Source organism: Saccopteryx leptura, chromosome 1 (assembly GCF_036850995.1).
Source record: "Saccopteryx leptura isolate mSacLep1 chromosome 1, mSacLep1_pri_phased_curated, whole genome shotgun sequence".
NCBI classification, from domain to species: Eukaryota; Metazoa; Chordata; class Mammalia; order Chiroptera; family Emballonuridae; genus Saccopteryx; species Saccopteryx leptura.
The window spans coordinates 254,281,479-254,302,632 of NC_089503.1; the positions used below are offsets into that span (position 1 = coordinate 254,281,479).

General features: G+C 40.7%; 1 protein-coding gene across 1 annotated transcript in view; it reads left to right on the forward strand.

Annotated features, from left to right (window-relative positions):
* The window catches only part of LOC136388291 (zinc finger protein 699-like), a 343,451-nt gene that overhangs the window by 311,521 nt on the left and 10,776 nt on the right, over positions 1 to 21,154 (forward strand). The window contains 1 exon segment of the mRNA XM_066360217.1: positions 3,668 to 3,672. Coding sequence (XP_066216314.1) covers positions 3,668 to 3,672 — 5 coding nt within the window.

Consider the following 21,154-nt stretch of genomic DNA (forward strand, 5'->3'; position numbering starts at 1 on the left):
GCATCCCAGTCCGACACTCTATCCACTGCTGCACCGGATGGTCAAGCCACATATATATTTTCATACATACAACCAGTCATCTGTGCTGGTCACCTAGCTCCAAACTCACCTCTGTTTGCCTAACTTCAGCCAAGGGTAGTTCTTTCCTTTCCCTAGTAACAGTATTTTTAGGACTTCACTTTGACACCATCCTTCCCTGCGTTTTCTCCTGACAAATCTCTTTGGGCTCTGATCTCTGTCCACTCTATAGAACACAGGAAGGACCCTTCTTCAGAGATGTTTCTGTTTTTGAGGCAGTGAACTGGGGCTCACCTGACAACTAGTTTAATCTTCTAGGCCTTTGGTCACTCAGCTAAATTGTCTAACAACTGCACTGGTCAGGAACTTTGATACTGGAGAAGGGAACACCCTTTACAGAGAATAAACCATAGCTGCCAGTGAGAATACATACCCCTCTTTAAAAATTTCTAAATTAGTGTTATATTTGTTTATCTTCATTAACTGAAATTAGACACTTTGTGTCTGCTCTATACTGGATCAATGAGGAAGCTGCGTTTTTGTTTCTGAAAACCAAGGTATTGAACATTGGCACTGGGAATTTGCCAAAATAATGTGATGATAAATTTTGTGTCAACTTGGTTGGGCCATGGTGCCCAGATATTTGGTCAAACATTATTCTGTATGTTTTTCTGTTAGTGATTTTATTTAATTGAGATTAGCGTTCAGATCAGTGGACTTTGAGTAAAGCTGATTACCCTCTGTAATGTGGGTGGGTTTCATTTAATCAGTTCAAGGCCATACTAGAACAAAGACTGACCTCCTACGGGGAGCAAATGCCTAATAGCAGACTGACTTTGGACTTGAATTGCAACTTTCCCCCAGCAAAATTTGGACCTAACAAGTCTCCCCAATCACGTAAACCAATTATTAAACGATATTTCTATATATAGACATACACATATTCTTTTGATTCTGTTTCTCTAAAGAACAGGAATAAATACAGTAATATTGTCTTTAAAAATTATTTTATTGAAATTATTGACATTTAGGAATAAACTAAATGGCCATTGACAGTTAAATGAATAAGAAAACTGAGATTAATATAATATAGATAAAAAATACTATTTATCCTGAAGAAAGAAAATTGTGCCATTTTTAACATGGGTGAAGTTCCATGTTAAATGAAATGGGCCAATCACAGAATGACAAATACTGCATGACTCCACCTCTGTGATGTATCTCAGAAAGTCAACTTTATAGAATCACAATGCAGTGGTGGTGGCTGCCATGGGTGGAGGGAGGGGAATATGGAGAAATTCTAATCATAGGGCATAAAGTTTCAGGCAGGAAAGGTAAGAAGCCTTTGAGACCTGCTGTCCAGCATTGTATCTAGAGTCCACAATCATATATAAACACTTCAAAATTTGTTAAGAAGGCAAGTCTCATGCAAAATGTTCTTTTACCATAAGAAGCTGTCCTAAGAGATGCTATTAGATTCTTGATATAGAAGACCTACTTCTCTCTAAGTTACTTGGTCAGTTGAATACATTTGATGATGAAAAACTCAGATTTTGACTTATGTTAATTTAAAAAGTAAATTTGAATTGTTCATTAGGATGTATAAAACTTGAAAGTACAGGTGAGATTCTTTCTGAGAAGTAGAGGGACTCAGACCCTTCAAAGGACATTTACTTTTCCTATGACCCTTTTTCATTAATATTAACAAGTTTCCAGAGACTGAGATGACATGGACCAATCTTCCTAGTGATGAGCTCGGTGTATTGTGCTCTCAAGCACAAAGAACTCCTAATAAGCAGCCTGTGCTCTGCAACTGTTCACTTTATTGGTCCTAAACTGCTGGATCTGTTTGTGTGTCTTCTCTCTGAGAGTCAATGAGTACATCTAGGGGTCCTTGCCTGACTCTGTCTTCCTGCAGCCTGAGCCTTCATCACTCACCAGCTTCAAGGAGGGTGATGGATAGTCATCCCTCTGACATTTCTCTTCATGAAGGCAATGCAGTGCCATGAGTGCTGTTGGAGATACTGGATACAGGTGGGATAAAGGGATAATTGATTTTCATCATCAGAACAAGCAAAACAGTTAGTAGCCTGTTGGTATATACCAATATACAGTTTCAGCTCAGAGGATTACGAAGTTTATGTTCTTGGTTCTATTGGGGGTATAAAGGCTCTGATTCAATTTCTGCTGACCTCCCACATTGGGTTTATGTCCTATAGGCATCTTTCTCACCAGACCTGAAAAATACGTTTCTCTAAATTACCTCCTATGTATGCTAAACTGATTACAATGGTGATGATGAAGATAAATGGCCAGTTAATGCCAGGTGACCATATGCATGAAATCATGAACCTTTGGCCCTGGCTGGATGGCTCGGCAGTAGAGTGTCAGCCTGATGTGTGGAAGTCTGAGGTTCAACTCCCGGTCAGGACACACAGGAAAAGTGACCATATGTTTCTCCTTCTGTCTCTTTCTTTTTCTATCTCTCTCCCACTCCTGCAGCCATGGCTTGAACAGTTCAAGCAGTTTGGCCTCAGGCACTGAGGATTAGACTGTGGCCTTGCCTCAGTTAACATAAGAGGGAGCAATGACCCCATATGGGCAAAGCACTGCCCCCTAGTGGGTTGGAAAGTTGGTTCCGGTTGGGGTGGATGCAGGAGTCTGTCTCTCTGCCTCCTGCCTCTCTCACACTCACAAAAATTCACGAATCTTTTATTTTTCTCATTTTAGAGAGTAGAGCAAGAGAGAGAAGGAGAGAGAGAGAGGAAAAGGAAGGTGCAGGAAGCATCAACTCCCATATGTGCCTTGATGAAGCAAGCCCAGGGTTTTGAACTGGTGACCTCAACCTTCCAGGTTGATGCTTTATCCACTGCGCCACCACAGGTCAGGCCATTATAAACCTTTATTCAATACTCCCAAGTGCGAAGGTCTGAATCAAGTGCTATGCAGATTGTCTTTTTATCTGTATTTTCACATATTATTATTCTTTAGAGGATAAAAAGATTATACTTTTCATTTAACTTGTAGCAGATCATAGGATAAAATGCAATAAAGTCAGGTTTCAATCAGTCGACTCCAGACATAGGGAACCTGCCTAGTAGTCTCCCTTTGTCCACTGAACAGCCATTTCACTTCTCTGTCATTCAACACAGACATTCTCTGCTCACTGTGTTTTTCTTTTTGTAGGTTATTGATAGATCACAGAGGAGAGCCATAGGTGGCCCTTACTGATTTAACTATAAGAAGGATGACTGAAATCAGAGACAAGGGTCAAAGAAAGAGCCAGCTCATGACATTTAGGGTAGATCTGTCTCTCGCCCCTACTCCTGCACTTCACCTCAACTGTCTGCTTCCACATCTAATCTGTTAATTCAGTCCATTTTTATTTCAAAAGGAGACATAATATCAATATGACAGTTTCCATCTATTCTCAGAAAACCAATAACTATTTAAAGATATATCATGTGTGTTTCATTGGTTAAGACCTGTCTATCTCTGCTTTAAAATTTTTGAATTTTAATAGAGAAAAAGTTATCTTCATGTGCTTCAGAGATTCATAATATACTTTTCAGTTCTATCTGCTCTACTTATCATCTAATTCTATAGAGCAAGTTCTTAGTGTCTCTGAGCCTCAACAGTGTCTTCTGAGTTGATGTTTAGTTCATACAACTCCATTGAGTAAAGACTAAATAGAGAACAAACACTAGTTATGTGATTAAAGGTGGTGTATGTATAAGGAAAAAAGGTTGATTTTATTTTTATTATTATTACTGATAACATTAAGCTTCATTCCATTCCACCAAAAAATCATGTAATCTGATGATTTGATTTTCAATGGATATTAAACTTCCTTAGAATTACATTTTTGTGAATAAATTCACTATTCCAATAATTTAATTTTTGTTTAAAAATCAATAAACAAATATCTGATAAAACAATTTATTTTTGTCCTTACACAAAAAGATACTGATGACTTTAAGGAAAAGACAGAGTCACATTTTATTCTGGATCCCCAGAGCTTAGATCATTTCTGGCACAGAGGAGTCCAAACAATAACAAAAATAAAAACCCTAACATATGATAAATACTGAATAAAAGCTTCCTTGGTTCCCAGAAGTAGAGCATAGTTATGTGGCGTTCACACACTGCTGATTTTCTTTCTTTGGTTTTATCCATTTCAGAAATGTCCCATTGGACAAGAGACAGGATAGAACAGCACTTGTTTGTGTGTATGTCATAGGCTTTCAATGAGACCTATTATTTCCCACTCAACAGCATCTATAATATTCACATATTCAAAAGCCATCATGGTGGTTTTCATAAATATAAGGAAAAAGAGGTATAATGAGAAGGAGAAGATAGATTTTACAGTGTGGGCTGATGCCTCAGACAAGACAGCCTTCAGATTCTCTACCATATAATGAAATCACAGGTGAATAAAACTTGCTTAGGCTTGTATTTTATCAGCAAACCCACTCTTACAATATATCAATTTCTGGTTACAATACAATAAACATTTATTAATAAACAGTAGGTATTAGGTTCTACCTCCCTTGGAATCCACATGTTTCTGGAGATGGCTGTTGTTCTCTTCTATCCCAGAAAAGGAACGCCAGTATAGTGTGTGTGTGTGTGTGTGTGGGGGGGGATTCCACACACCTCTGGAATCATGGCCTTAACATAGAGATTATAGCATTTTTCATGAATAGTAATGCACTTTACATCTCATTTTGGAAATCTGAGATACAGGAATATTATCCCCTATATAAGATAAGAATTTCATGGAATGACTATACTTAAATATTTCAGAAATGTTTCCAAAATAGTAAATAATTGACAGCAACTGATTTTTCTATTGGAAAAGCAAAGGTAGTAAGTAAGAGGTAAAATTGAACTTGCAATGATTTTTATAACACAAACAGCCAGCACCATGGAGATATATAGAAATTCTTACTTGTATGATATGAAGAGAGGCAAAATAATTTTGATAGGATGCCCAAATAAAGAATAGATGAAGAAAAGAAATTTTTTTCAGGTAATACTATGTATCAGATACAGTGTTATATCTAAATGTGTGTACTTCAAAGAAAGATCTAAACAGATTATTGTAGTAAACAAGCACATTTTATAAAGCGTCGACCTGGAAATGCTGAGGTCGCCGGTTCGAAACCCTGGGCTTGCCTGGTCAAGGCATATATGGGAGTTGATGCTTCCAGCTCCTCCCCCCTGTCTCTCTCTCCTCTCTCTCCCCCTATCTCCTCTCTAAAATGAATAAATAAAATAAATAAATAAAAATTACTTAAAAAAAAAAAACAAGCACATTTTAGAGACAATGTATGCAGTTAAGAACTATTTATGCAAATTTTCAAAAAGTTCTAGAAACACATAAATAAACTAACAATATGGAAACACAGACAGAAAATATACCCAAATATTAATGACAGTGTTTGCTCTTGGGGGACAGGTGTGCAGGGCAATGGGATCATGCTGGGATTTAGAAAACACAGATTTAATTGTTAATATTACAAATTTCTATAAAATATAAATTTGAAGGCAAATTTTATTTAATACTTATGTTTTCATATTGATTATAAGTATGATAGGTAATGTTATTTGAATATTTTTAAGTGCTTGGCTATATTCTAAGGCAGTGTTACCACCACTGAAAACCATGCATGGAGAGATTATTATTTAATTGCTTGTAGGCTGTGGTTACATCATTATACATTTTACAATATTTATAGGCAAACATGATAATCAACACAATAATAGTCACTGGTCTGACTACTGTAGTTTTAATTCTATTTAATTTCATAGAACAACCCCTTTTACTGATGTGGAAACTCCCCAGGTGTTTGTTACATTAATCCCTATACTTTTCTCTTTTGTATTTTTTCCCAAATTTAAATCACATTATGTACTTTCAAGAGAAATAAAAATCAGAGTTGGTTTCAGGGAGTTGATGAAAGAAGAACTGTATTTAAGGAGAACTGATTTAAAATAGAATTGGTTTAAGGAGAAGGCATAAGAATGCTTGGTCGATTTCAACAGGAGCATTACAATGTTTACATATAGAAATTCATATAATTATTTTACAAAGTCATCAAAATGGAGACAAATAAAAAATCAAGAAGCAAGGTCAAACCCCAGGTGTTTCCCTGAGTTTCTCTGGAACTGATCTGTAAGCCTGTCGAAGGTGAGATATAGGAAGCAAGTTTTTATTTTCAGAGTTAATTCTTGTTTAATGATTGATAGCTGTGTGGTACACTAATACCACGAGTAGGGGTCAATGATGCTCTAAGACTTTGTGTATTTAACTAAAACTTACTTAACAAAATTTGAAGTCTACCAGGTCAAGGTTGGGAGGAATATTTGATAAGGCTTTTTAAAGACAACCCGTATGTCTGAGCGATCACATATTTCATTAGAGGAGGGAAGTCAGAAATTCAAAATGGTAATGAGAACGCATGAAAATATCTGGCTCATAAAAAGCTGCCTTGTGATTATGAACATTGACTTTAATGTAGAGAGCAGATAATATAGCTCTAGCAATAATACAGCTTATCAGTATTCTTGCATTTCTTGCACTGTGTCTAAATATCTAGGACTGCTTTTAAGTGCTATTAAGAATAATTTTTTCTTAGAGGAAGAAGAATACTTTTATCCAGCACTTTATCTAAAGAAGTAGGCTGCAGTTGATATGTTCATGGATTTGCTGTTTCTAAATGCCCTTATTTTTCTAACATTCCTCAAGGAAGTGTCTCTAATGTAAGTCTGTATAAAAATGGGTGAATACAATAGAAACCAATGAGTAAACACTTCTAAGAAAATAGGACTTAAGACACTGAGAAATATTGTTGAAGGCACTGGGGTGGATGAACTCAAGTGTAAACACTTTGTGAACTGCTTAAATCCTAACTATGAACATGGCACTGGGTGTTCACTTACATGTGTTTTTTTTTTCTTTTACAATGTATTTTCTTTTCCTAAAGTTACCCAGAATACATTGAACCACAAAATTTAACATGTGTTTCAGAGTTCTTTTTTATGGTCTGTCAGATGATCTGGAACTGTAGCCTTTGCTCTCTGGGCTCCACCTGTCCATGTACCTGGTCACCATGTTGGGGAACCTCTTCATCATCCTGGCTCTCAACTCAGACTTCCAGGGGCACACACACATGTACTTCTTCCTCTCCAACCTGTCCTTGGCTGACATTGGTTTCATTTTTACAACCATCCCACAGATGATTGTGAACATCCAGACTCACAGCAGAGTCATTTCCTGTGGGGTCTGCCTGACTCAGATGTCAATTTTTATGCTTTTTGGGTGTATGAGTGATCTCCTTTTTTTGATTAATTTTAATGGAGTGACATTGATAAATCAGGGTACATATGTTCAGAGAAAATTTGAATTCCGGATAAATTTACTCCTAGGTACTTTTTTTTTTTAAATAAAGAAGAAGATTGTTTCCTTAATTTCTCTTTCTGATAGTTCATTGTTGGTGTATAAAAATGCCCCTGATTTCTGAGTATTAATTTTATATCCTACCACCTTGCTGAATTAATTTATCAGGTCCAGTAGTTTTTTTACTGAAACTTTAGGGTTTTCTATATACAGTATCATATCATCTGCTAATAATGATAGTTTTACATCTTCTTTTCCAATTTGGATGCCTTTTATTTCTTCTTCTTGTCTGATTGCTGTGGCTAGGACTTCCAGAACTATGTTGAATAAAAGTGGTGAAAAGGGGCACCTCTGTTTTATTCCTGATCTCAAGGGGATTGCTTTTAATTTTTGCCCATTGAGTATGATGTTGGCTGTGGATTTGTCATAGATAGCATTTATCATGTGGAGGTATGTTCCCTGTATTCCCACTTTGCTGAGAGTTTTGACCATGAATGGGTGCTGGATTTTATCAAATGCTTTTTTACATCTATTGATATTATCATGTGGTTTTTATCCTTCCTTCTGTTTATGTGATGAATCACATTGATTGATTTGCAAATATTGTATCAACCTTGCCTCCCCAGAATAAATCCCACTTGGTCATGATGTATGATTTTTTTGATATATTGCAGGATCCGGTTTGCTAATATTTTGTTTAGGATTTTAGCATCTAAATTAATGCCTATAATTTTCTTTCTTTGTGTTGTCTTTGCCTGGTTTTGGAATATTGGCCTATAATTTTCTTTCTTTGTGTTGTCTTTGCCTGGTTTTGGAATCAGAATTATGCTCGCCTCATAAAAGGAGCTTGGAAGCCTTCCTTCCTCTTGAATTTTTTTTAAATAGCTTGAGAAGGACAGTGAGTCCCTGGCCCACATCAAATCTTAAGAACAAAGCCTGCTGACCACAGAGCACCTAATACAGCTACAGAAAACATTAAATGTAGACTAATGCCTATTTAAGAAATCATACCTGGTCTGTGGTGGTGCAGTGCATAGATCATTGACTTGGGATGTTTGAAACCCAGGGCTTGCTCGGTCAAGGCACATATGCAAGCAATGAATGAACAACTAAAGTGAAGCAACTATGAGTTGTTACTTCTCGCTCTGCCCCCTTCCCCTCCCCCCTGTAAAATAAAAATAAAAAAGAAAAGGAAATCATAAATATCACAATAATGTGCTATTTACTTTGACTGTAGAAATTAAATAACATACTCTTTTTTTTTTTTTTTTACAGAGAGAGAGAGAGAGTCAGAGAGAGGGATAGATAGGGACAGACAGACAGGAACGGCGAGAGATGAGAAGCATCAATCATCAGTTTTTCGTTGCGACACCTTAGTTGTTCATTGATTGCGTTCTCATATTTGCCTTTACCGCGGTCCTTCAGCAGACCGAGTAACCCCTTGCTTAAGTCAGCGACCTTGGGTCCAAGCTGGTGAGCTCTACTCATATCAGATGAACCCATGCTTAAGCTGGTGACCTCGGGGTCTTGAACCTGGGTCCTCTGCATCCCAGTCCGACGCTCTATCCACTGCACCACCGCCTGGTCAGGCATAAATAACATACTCTTGAAAACCATTTGGTTAAAGATGAAATTAAAAAAGAATTTTTCAAAATAAAAATAGGCCCTGGCCAGTTGGTTCAGTGGTAGAGCGTCGGCCTGGCGTGCGGAAGTCCCAGGTTCGATTCCCGGCCAGGGCACACAGAAGAGGCACCCATTTGCTTCTCCACCCCTCCCTCTCTCCTTCCTCTCTGTCTCTCTCTTCCTCTCCCGCAGCGAGGCTCCATTGGAGCAAAGATGGCCCGGGTGCTGGGGATGGCTTCTTGGCCTCTGCCCCAGGCGCTAGAGTGGCTCTGGTCACTACAGAGCGATTCTCCGGAGGGGCAGAGCATTGCCCCCTGGTGGGCAGAGCGTCGCCCCCTGGTGGGCGTGCCGGGTGGATCCCAGTTGGGCGCATGTGGGAGTCTGTCAGACTGTCTATCCCCGTTTCCAGCTTCAGAAAAATACAAAAAAAAAAAAAAAATAGAAATAGTTTGTGAAAATGTATGGGATGCAGCATAAAGATTACTATCAGAAAAATTTATAGTGATATAAAATTGTATTTTAAAATGTCAAATTAACAACCTGTATTTACACCTTATGAAACTAGAAAAAGCCTGACCTGTGGTGGTGCAGTGGGTAAAGCATCAACCTGGAATGCTGAGGTTGCTGGTTGGAAACCCCAGGCTTATCCAGTCAAGGCACGTATGAGAAGCAGTTATGAGTTGATGCTTCCCAGTCTTCTCCCCTTCTCTCTCTCTCCCGTCTTGAAAATCAATAAATAAAATCTTAAAAAAAAAACAAAAACCAACTAAAATAAATTAAATTTCAATCTAGTGAGCTAGGATGACTAGATTAGGGTATTGAGCCTTCCTCCCATCCCTTCATGCAAAACAGGAGACAGACTTTCTAAAGGCTGTGGGAACGAAGACCAGTTCTGTTCCCCTTCCCTTCTGAGCAAAAATAAGAAACAGGCTTACAGGAAGCCACAGAGACAAAAATTAGTTCTATACAGTCCATCCAAAGAATAATCTATAACCAATTATAATGCTATTTATAATATCATTAGTATTACAAATAGACCAATATCCATAATACACTGAAGCCATGACATTTCCAATCTAGACCAAATAAAAACAAAAATTTCACCCTCCCATTTGAAGGGGGTACTTCAGTGTCCCAACTCTGCCCAGGATGGCCCAAAATCTGCCCACTAACTCAAAATATAAAACTAGCCCCTCAAACTCTTTGGCGAGGGAGGAGGGTCTCACTTCTGGAGCCTGCCCACATAGCCTCTGTTGGGCAAACCAATGTGTTTCAAGTATAAAACGTGTGTTAGGTTTGTCCGCTTATATTTTGTCTAATTGTTGCATTGATGTGGGGCAGCACTGTGTGTGTAGTCTATGGAAGGCCGTGCCATGTGTCTGTAGTCCATGGAAGGCTGTGCCGTGTGTGTAGTCTATGGAAGGCTGTGCCGTGTGTGTAGTCTATGGAAGGCTGTGCCGTGTGTGTAGTCCATGGAAGGCTGTGGTGCTGGTCCTCAGGATGGAAGATTGCAAATTGCAGATTATCTTCCTGCTTGGGAGGGGCAATTGTTTGCTGAAGAAGGGTTTTTTCCCCCATCCTGTTTTGCAAAGAGTGCAAAGAGAGAGGAGAGAGAGAGAGAGAGAGAAAGAGAGAGAGAGAGAGAGAGAGAGAGAGAGAGAGTGCTGAGGGGCTTGGGAGCCCTGGTATTTCAGCTGGCCTCTTTGGCTGGAGAGTGCTGAGGTGGTAGAGCCTGTGAGTCCAGGAGAGTCTGGAGAATGAGTCCTGAGTGAGAGGGAAGCGGTCTTCCCTGTTTGCTCATCTGCTGTTACGAGACTTTAATAAACAGAATGGCCCACCATTTTCTGGCTCCACAGTTCCTTTACTGTCTGTCCATATACAGTGAGAACCTGCATGGCCACGGTGGTGGCCCCTGGCCTTATACCCTCCATCTTATCTGAGCATGTACTCTGGCCTTAATACATTTCTATGCTTTACTGAGTCTTTTTGTCTCACTATTGAATTTTTCTTACACGGTAGGAAGAACCTAGACACTGTCACTGGGTTGAGGCCTCCCTTGGCATCCCTGTGAGCCTCTGGTGTCACTAGCAAAAGTTAGAAAATTATGAAGTTTAGAATATAAAAAAATAATCAATTTTTTTTCCATTAAAGTCAACAAACCCTTAGCTAGTCTAGGTACAAAAGAAAAGACAAGTATATAAAATGAGAAATAAAAGAGAATATAGTAACAGAATTCTCAAAAATAAAAAGGATCAAAGAGCTACTATGAACATTTATATGCAATAAAAGTGGATAACCTAGAAGATATTGTCAAATTCCAAATAGCATACAATCTATTAAAAGATTAAATTAAAAACAGAAAGCTTAAAAGACCAATAACAAATTAAAAAAAAATTTATTCATTGATCTCTACGAGAGAGGAAGGGAGGGAGAGAGAGGGGATTTGCTCTGTTCCTATATATGCCCTGACCAGGGATTGAACTGGCCTCTGTGCTTCTGAATGATGCTCTAACCCACTGAGCCTTCCAGTCAAGGCATACCAACAACAAATTAAAAACAAATTAATACCAATCTTTCCTAAACTCTTTTATTTATTTTATTTATTTTGAGAGAGAGGCAGAGAGAGAGAAAGGAAGAGAGAGATGAGAAACACCATTGATTGCATCTCAAATGTGCCTTGACGGGGGGGGGGGGGGGGGGGGGGGGGGGGGGGGGGGAGCCAGCGACCTCAAGCCAGCGACCCTGGGATCATGTTGATGGTTCTACACTCAAGCTGGCAAGCCTGCTCTCAGATTGGCGACCTTGGGTTCTTATACTTTTGACCTCAGTGTCCCAGGTCAAAACTTTTTAAAAAAGAAGTAAAAGAGGCCCTGGCCGGTTTGCTCAGCGGTAGAGCGTCGGCCTGGCGTGCGGGGGACCTGGGTTCGATTCCCGGCCAGGGCACATAGGAGAAGCGCCCATTTGCTTCTCCACCCCCACCCCTCCTTCCTCTCTGTCTCTCTCTTCCCCTCCCGCAGCCAAGGCTCCATTGGAGCAAAGATGGCCCGGGTGCTAGGGATGGCTCCTTGGCCTCTGCCCCAGGCGCTAGAGTGGCTCCGCTTGCGGCAGAGCGAAGCCCCGGAGGGGCAGAGCATCGCCCCCTGGTGGGCAGAGCGTCGCCCCCTGGTGGGCGTGCCGGGTGGATCCCGGTCGGGCGCATGCGGGAGTCTGTCTGACTGTCTCTCCCCGTTTCCAGCTTCAGAAAAATACAAAAAAAAAAAAAAAAAAAAAGGAGTAAAAGAGATGCTTTCAAACAGCCAGCACCTCTCAGATACCAAAGCTAGACAAAGACACTACCAAAAAACTGGAAGAAGAAGAACAAAAAAAACTAGAAGCCAGTATCTTTGTCAGTTGGGATTGGCATTATTGTCTATATATTTAGTCAAACATTCTAGTAAATGTTTCTGTGGACTTTTTCCATGAGATTGCCATCTCAGTGGATGGAGTTGGGGTAAGTCAGATTACCCTTCATAATACTCCTTCTCATCCAATCAATTGTAGTTCTAATAGAAGAAAGATTGACCTTCCTTTAAGACCCTGGTTGGCAAACTGCGGCTTGCGAGCCCCGTGCAGCATTTTGGCCCCTTGGGTGTGGCTCTTCCACAAAATACCACATGTGGGTGCTACCTCAATAAGGAATGTACCTACCTATATAGTTTAAGTTTAAAAAATTTGGCTCTCAAAAGAAATTTCAATCGTTGTACTGTTGATATTTGGCTCTGTTTACTAATGAGTTTGCCGACCACTGCCTTAAGGAAAGGATTCTGCTGCTAAAGTAGGCAGTTAGACAGGTATGAGCAGAGCAGAAGCAATAGGCAGGTATGGAATATCACCAGGGCTGAAAGTCTGAGTTGTCTAGCAAGGGCTAAACTGGGAAAACAAGTAGTATAGGCTAGGCCCTTACCCCCAGGGTGACCTTTCCTCCATTAGCACATTGCTAGTCATGCGGTTTAGACGCCCTGCCCTTTTGTATTGCCAGTCATGCATTTTCCCTTCAGTGGAGGAAAAGGGGGACCAGAAAATAGCCTCATAGGACTCCCTTTCAAACCCTTGCATGACTATTTTCTTTAGCATTAAAGCCCTCAGGACAGTGAGTCCCTGACCCACATCAAATAATCTTAAGAACAAAGCCTGCTGACCACAGAGATAGAATTTTCATCAAACTAGAGATAACATCTCTGCCTCCGTTGTGTTTCAGCTCCAGGCCCCCAAAAGCAACAAAACTAAATGAAGTAATATGCCATGGCTGACATCAGGACCAGAGGCAATGATGACGACCCCCTAACCTAGTAGAGACCATGACCCTGAAAGGACTCAGGTGGAAAGCTGATAAATATTCTATTGAGATCCGTCAAAAAATCCCTGAAATCACTGCCTTTAGAGAGGGATAAAAACCCTAAGACAAAGGGCCCAGTGCATTTGTTCTCTCTCTCTCTCTCTCTCTCTCTCTATCTCTCTCTCTCTCTCTCTCATGCCCATGCCTTCTCCTTCTTTCTCAGGCCTGTACCTTTGCTTTCTTTCTCCTAAGATCTAAGGGCCCTTCTTTTGCCTCTATAACTTTTTCCTGAGTCTACATAGCCCAGCTGGCTCGCTTCTACCACTTCTGTAACTTTCTAAATAAGTTTCTTGCATTAAAGTTCTTGGTTCTGAAGTCTTCCTTAGCTGAACTCAAGAAACAAGGTCTAACACCACCATTGACATTGCCCCTAGACTATCTCTGGTCTTAGACTACAATACTTCCCTTTGGTTTTCATACTACCAATCCAGATTGCAGAATTTTTATTTTTAGCAAGAGAGACAGACAGACAGACAGGGACAGACAGACAGGAAGGGAGAAAGATGAGAAGCATCAACTTGTAGTTGTGGTAGTTTAGCTGTTCATTAATTGCTTTTTCATAGGTGCCTTGACTGGGGAGTTCCAACTGATTCAGTGACTCCATGCTCAAGCCAGCGACATTGGGCTTCAAGCCAGTGATCTTTGGGCTCAAGCCAGCAACCATGGGGTCATGTCTATGATCCCACACTCAAGCCAGTGACCCCATGCTCAAGCTGATGAGTCTGTGCTCAAACTGGTGACCTTGGGGTTTCAAACCTGGAACCTCAGCATCCCAGGTCGATGCTCTATTCACAGTACTACCATCTGGTCAGTCTGGTATTTCTTTCTTGTAACAAAATAACATAATAGAAGTAGACATAGAAGAACAAAATAACCATCCTTGGGAGAAAAGAATTTTTACCAAAACGGGGACCTGGCCTTTCTGGTCTACTTAGAACTGGCCAGTAGTGTGTGGGTTCTTGACTTCATGCACAAAAAATTTCACAACATGAGTTCAGGTAGTTTTGAGAGTAAGTTTATTAAAGCTGGGATAGTGGATCAAGGAAGGACCTAGAATAGAAGAAGCAACAGGACAACAGAAGCAAGCAGTGGGGCTGTCTTGGATCTCTAGAAACCTATGGGAAAGAAGTGAGCCTACATTGGGAAGTCAGAGAAAAGAGGGCCTTGGAGACAGGGTCAGGGGTTAGCCTGGGACAAGCTGCTGCTGCCCCTTGCTTCCCTGGTTGCAAATCTCATGGGGACATTTAGAGTTTAGGAGATCCATGCCTGTGGTGGGTAGGGAGGGGGAAGAGAGGGGAAGAGAAAGGGGAAGGGAAAGGTGCTGGGATGCTCCTGGGGAGAGCATGTGGGGTCCTTTGTTTTGAGGGTCTTTATTTTTATTTATTTATTTAAAAATCTATTTATTGATTTTAGAGAAAGAAGTGAGAGAGTGAGAAAGACAGAAACATCAATCTGTCCCTGTATGTGCCCTGACCAGAGATTGAACCAATGACCTTAGTGTGTCAGGATGATGCTCTATCCACTGAGCCAACCAACCAGGGCTGTTTCGAGGGTTCTTAAAGGCTGGGGACTTAGGGGAGGTCTTAGGGAAGGATCTCAGAATATTCCTCAACTTTATGCTGATACACCAAAATGAGACTTATTACCTTAATTTCATCCGTCCTTGGGTGTGATTGGCACAATGGCACTAATTGGATTTCTGCCATCTCCTTAGTTCAGGTGATTTAAGCTATTTGCCCTCTGGTGGGGAGGAGAAGTGTCCGTGGGTAGGGGAGATAGGACTTTGCGATTTGCTGGATGGCAGACTACTTGGCCATTTGCCTGTCTGTCTTAGTGTCCCTATTCCCCGTGTCTTGGATTACCGGCCTGTCTCAGAATGAAGTGTTTAGGATAGTGAAATTTATAGAGGTTGGTTGGTTCCAGGTATTGGGGTAACAGCTGGATGTGGAGTTGCGTCTAATGAGACAAATTTTCAGTTTTGAAAAATAAAAATAGTTCTGAAGACTGATACACTTCACACTACTGAAGTATACACTTAAAATGTTTGAAGTGCAATATTTCTTGTATGTGTCTATCACCACAATTTAGAGTAAAAATATTCACCAAGAGAGTAAAAACAGCCCATAGATGAAAGATAATGAAAATCATAGCAGATAAGAAACTGGCATAGAAAAGTGACTAAAGATGCTTTATAATTTAAATATAGCTAAATATTAAAACTAAAAGTGGCAAAGAAAAAAAAATGGCAAAGGAACCCTGGCTGGCTAGCTTATTATTTGGTTAGAGCCTTGTCCATATATACAAAGGTTGCAGGTTTGATCCCCAGTCAGAAACAGATTGATGTTTCTTTTTCTCCCTTCCTCTCTCTCTTTCTCTCTAAAAATAAAAGAAAGAAAAGAAATTAGCAAATAACAATTTTTTAAAATGACAAAGGATATGAATACACATTTTCCAAAAAAAGTTATGAACCACATGAAACATGCTGGACATCAGTGTCATTAGAAAATGCAACTCAAACCCCCAATGAGATACACAATCACTAGGATGGTTAAAATAAAAATGTGAGATAACAGATGTTGAGTATATGTGGAGACATTTGTTGTTGTTTTTTTGTTTGTTTTGTTTTTTTTCAGGGACAGAGAGAGAATCAGAGAGAGGGATAGATAGGGACAGACAGACAGGAATGAAGAGAGATGAGAAGCACCAATCAATCATCAGTTTTTCGAGTTGTTCATTGATTGCTTTCTCATATGTGCCTTGACTGGGAGCCTTCAGCAGACCGAGTAACTCCTTGTTGCAGCCAGCGACCTTGGGTCCAAGCTGGTGAGCTTTTTGCTCAAGCCAGATGAGCCCGCGCTCAAGCTGGCGACCTCGGGGTCTCGAACCTGGGTCCTGGGTCCTTCCTCATCCCAGTCCGACGCTCTATCCACTGCGCTACCGCCTGGTCAGGCATGTGGAGACATTTGAACTTTTATACACTTATTGTGAAAATATAAAATGTTGCAACCACTTTGGAAAACGGTCTGGCAGACTCCCCAAAACTAAAGCTAGAAATACCACATGACATCTTCTTGATAAATATGCTCATGAAAAAAGAAAACATATGTCTGAACAAGTAGGCATATAAGTAATGTTTTTTATACTAGCTCCAATTGGAAACTCCATTAGGAGTTCCCTGTGCACTCCTGTGTTCTCATAGAGTAGGGCGAATACAGTAGAGTCAGCCACAGGTCAAGAAAAAGTGGTGTTGAAAGGGGCAGGCAGAGAAGGAAGCCTCCTAGGCGCTAGGACCTAGAAGCCTAGGCTAGACTACTGGTCTAGGGGGAACCTCCTTGCCTCAGGGTCCTTTTTGGTCCCGTCAATCAGGCATGAAGGGGGTGCGTTGATTTCTGTCCAATCATGATCACGGCTGGGATAGGTGGGTGGGGCGGCGCACCGCACAGGTGTGGTTGTCCCAACTCGGCTCGAGTCTGGTGATCGTGTGTTTCCTGCCGTTAAGGTTTCCAGGTGGTTCTGCTGCCTGGCAGACCCAGGAGTGTGTCGGACCAGGTGCGGAGAAGGGGAGGAGGAGATGGTGGACTCGGCTGTGGCAGGGACCTATTCCCTTCGGTCAAGGCCGGCATCAGCGAACCCTAGTCCCCCGAGCGGCGGCGCTTCAACCGCGGTCGTCTGGCTTGCAGCTTGGGGGCTGGACTGTTAGACGGGACTTCGGGCGTCCTGTCCAGTCACAGTGCGGCGACTTCGGCTCCGGAGCCTCTCTGGGCAGCTGTGCGCCCGCAGCCCCGCTTCTCCCGATGTGGTACGGTGACCACGGGGAGGGTCATCATGGGACAATCATGACACAGACTCAGGGTTCGTGGTTTGGAGCATCTGTGGTTTGTGGTTCCCTAGTCCCTTCTTTCTCCTCAGGAGGACCCGTTTTCTCTTGAATTTTCCGAATATTTGCGAAGCAGGGTCTCCAATCTACGACCCTGTCCTCCCAAAATGGCTTTTAGGACTGGCAACAAGTCCTTAAAGTTTTCGATTTCTTCAGGAAATTCCAAAGCCAAATAACTATCCCTCTTTGTCACAGCATCATCAACTTCTTGTCCTTCGGGTGCATTTCAAACAGACCTGGTGTTTTAATGGTTTGTCTTTTTAAAAAGAGTAATGAAATGTTCTGTTTGAAGGATTTATATTTGTCTGGACCGCACATCCTATGGGAAGTCCTTTGGATGGGAATTTTTCATGGATGTTTTCTCCTTTCAGCACTGCCCCTCCCAGGGTTTGTCACTTACAAACATCTGTTGATTGAAGTTTCATTTTTTTGGTACAGGTGAAATGTATTTAATCAGAGTTTGAAAGCCAGTATAAAATGGTTCCAACCAAGCACAAAAGATGTGAACTTAGAAAAAATAAAATATTCCAGTATTATATTCAATTTTTGTAGAGTTCTTTCACTTTCTGAGCATGTGTAGTAAGTTTCTGAAGTTTGTTTTATGTTTTAAAATATATTTACCAAAAAAAATTTTTTTTTTCAGGGCTTAGGTTTGCAAAGCGGAATTGTTTAAGTTAGATTCGTGAGAAAAACCAGGAAGTCCTGGAAAGCTGGGGATGCAAGGGGATGCGGAATGGCGAACAGGACAGGGAGGAGAGTGGGTGGAAGAGGCATTGAAAATGATCTTTCTGAGGTTGTAGTTATGGCTTTTTTAGGCCTTGACATTTTTAGATTTTATGTTTTGCATTCAGATTATAGTTTGTGTACATTGAGAAAGTCGAAGATCAGGTGTTTTCATGACATGGTGTGTGTGGGGGTCATTTGGGTCAGAACTTTATCTGAATCAGGCTGTGAGTTTCCTCACTGTGAGAATGGAAGCCTGGGAGAAGAGGCAGCACTTCCATGCTTACATGAGGGGAGGGTGGTGGAGCTCTGAGAACGCAATCCTGGGACTGTGCAGGTGTCTCTCTCTCTCTCCTTCCCCAGGGACTGGCTAGGATTTCTGTCTCAGCTGGGGGTGTCTAGACCTCAAGTCTGGGGTTGATATCAAAACGTCCAAATGTGTAGAAAATTTATGAGTTTATTTGGTCTAAACACAGTACAGGCCTGGAAGCAAGATCTCAACAGACTGAGACTGATGTCAGGGGTCTGAAAAAGATTCACTTTTCAAAGGTGTGTTAACCTGGATTACAAGACCAATCAATGGATGAGGCTTGCTTAGGGCAAGGATAAACCTTGTAGTTGGGATATGAGGCCTGAGGCTGGGGACCCTCTGTGATCTACCCAGTTAGGAATTTGTGATCAGATCACCTGGGAGGTGGCTTCCCTTACTGAATTTTGTCAGATTTATTTTAAAATGTTTATTTTATTGATTTTTATAAAGGGAGAGGGAGAGAGCAGGAAAGAGACAGGAACATCTGTTCCTGTATGTGCCCTGTCTGGAGATCAAACTGGCAACTTCAGCTTGGGGAAGATGCTCTAACCCAGTGGTCCCCAACTCCTGGGCCGCGGACCAGTACTGGTCCCTGGGCCATTTGGTACCAATCCGCAGAGAAAGAATAAATAACTTACATTATTTCCGTTTTATTTATATTTAAGCCTGAACGATGTTTTATTTTTTAAAAATGACCAGATTCCCTCTGATACATCCGTTTAAGACTCACTCTTGACGCTTCTCTCAGTCACGTGATACATTTATCCATCTCACCCTAAAGGCCAGTCCGTGAAAATATTTTCTGACATTAAACCGGTCCGTGGCCCAAAAAAGGTTGGGGACCACTGCTCTAACCCACCAACCTATCTATCTGAGGCATGCTCAGTTTTCTTAATGTGGTTGAGTATGGTATATTCTTATTTTTATATTTGTTGTCTTCCATTTCTTCTATCAGTTTCTTACCGGTTTCAGAGAACAGGCCTTTTGCCATTGGTTAAATTTATTTGCAGTTACTTTACTTTTGATGCAATTGTAAATTGGATTGTTTTCTTAAATTTTTCTTCCACTCATGTGGTTAGTGAATGAAAATGCCATTAATTTCTATATATTTTTATATTTTGCAAATTTTCTGAAATGATTTATCCTGATAGTTTTTTGGTAGAGTTTTTAGGCTTTCTTATAAATAATTTCATGTCATCAGCAAATAGTGACAATTTCATGTCTTTCTTATCAATTTTAATGACTTTTATTTTTTGTTTGATTGTTTTGGCTAGGATTCCCAATACTTTACTGATTATAGTGCTGAGAGTGGGCATCTTGTTTTGTTCCTGATATAAAGGGAAAAGCTCTTAGCTTTTCACAATTATGTATAATGTTACCTGTTGTTGTGTCATATATGGCCTTTTTATGTTGAGATATGTTGCTTCTATTACTAGTTGTTGAGAATCTTTACCATAAGTAATGTTGTGTTTTGTCAAATGGTTTTTCTGTGCCTACTGAGATAATCATATAATTTTTATATTTTTTGTTAATGTGGTATATTACATTGATTAATTTGTAGATATTGAATTATTTTTGCATCCCTGAAATAAATCCTACTTGATTATGGCATACGATTTCTTAATTTGGGTTTTTTTTTTAAGTGAGATGAGGAGAGATAGTGAGACAGATTGCTGCATGCACCCTGACTGTGATCCACTCAGCAGCCCTTGTCTGGGGCCTATGCTCGATTCAACTGAGCTATTTTTAGTGTCTGAGGCTGACACACTCGGACCAACCGAGCTATCCTCAGCACCCGGGACCAGCCATTGGCTTCAGGAGGGGAAGAAAGAAGGGGGAAAGCGGAGGGGAGAAGCAGATGGTTGCTTCTCATCTGTGCCCCAACTGGGAATCGAATCTGGTACATTCATATGCCGGGCTAATGCTCTATCCACTGAGCCATCCATCAGGGCCTGGCATATGATTTTTTAAAATGTATTGTTAAACTCAGTGTGCTTTTATTTTGTTGAGAAAATTTGCATCTATATTCCTCAGGCATATTGGTTGGTAATTTTTTTGTTGTCTTGTCTTTGGTCATGGTATCAGGACATGCTATTTTTGTAGAATGAGTTCAGAAACATTCTTTCCTCTTTGATTTTTTGAAATAGTTTGTGAGGTATATGTGTTTATTCTTTTAAGTGTCTGGTAGAATTTATTGGAGGAGCTGGTTGGTCCTGAATCTTTGTTCATTGGTTTATTATTATTATTACAGATTTAATTTTGTTTATCAGTTTGCTCAGATTTATTTTTCCTGACTTAGTTGTGCACTCATTGGATGCTTCTCTTAGGTCCCCTGACCGGGGATCAAATCTGTGACCTTGGCTTGCTGGGAGGACACTATATCCACTGGGCCACCTGGTCAGGGCTTTGATTGATCTTTTCTATTTTTTTTTTTAGTCTTCATAACTGCTTTGATCTTTATTATTTTATCCCTTCTACTACTTTGGGCTTTCCTTGTTCTTTTTGTAATTCCTTTATGTGAGAGGTTAAATTGTTCATGCAAAGCCTCTTGGTGCATTTTAATATATTTTACTTGAGTTGCAATGTTGACTGTATCAAAGATGACCACTGTGCCGGGTTTGAGAACACCGAACACCACTCTCCACTCAGCCCACAGCAGTACTAATACCAGCAATTTTGTAGATGTTGTTGAGGGGCAAATGCAGGGGCTTGTCAGTTGGATAACTTTGTGGCATGATGTAATCCAGAGCTTTAAGCGGCATGGTTCCACTGGCATTGCCATCCTTAGGGGTGACTTTCCCTTGAACCAAGGCACGTTAGCAC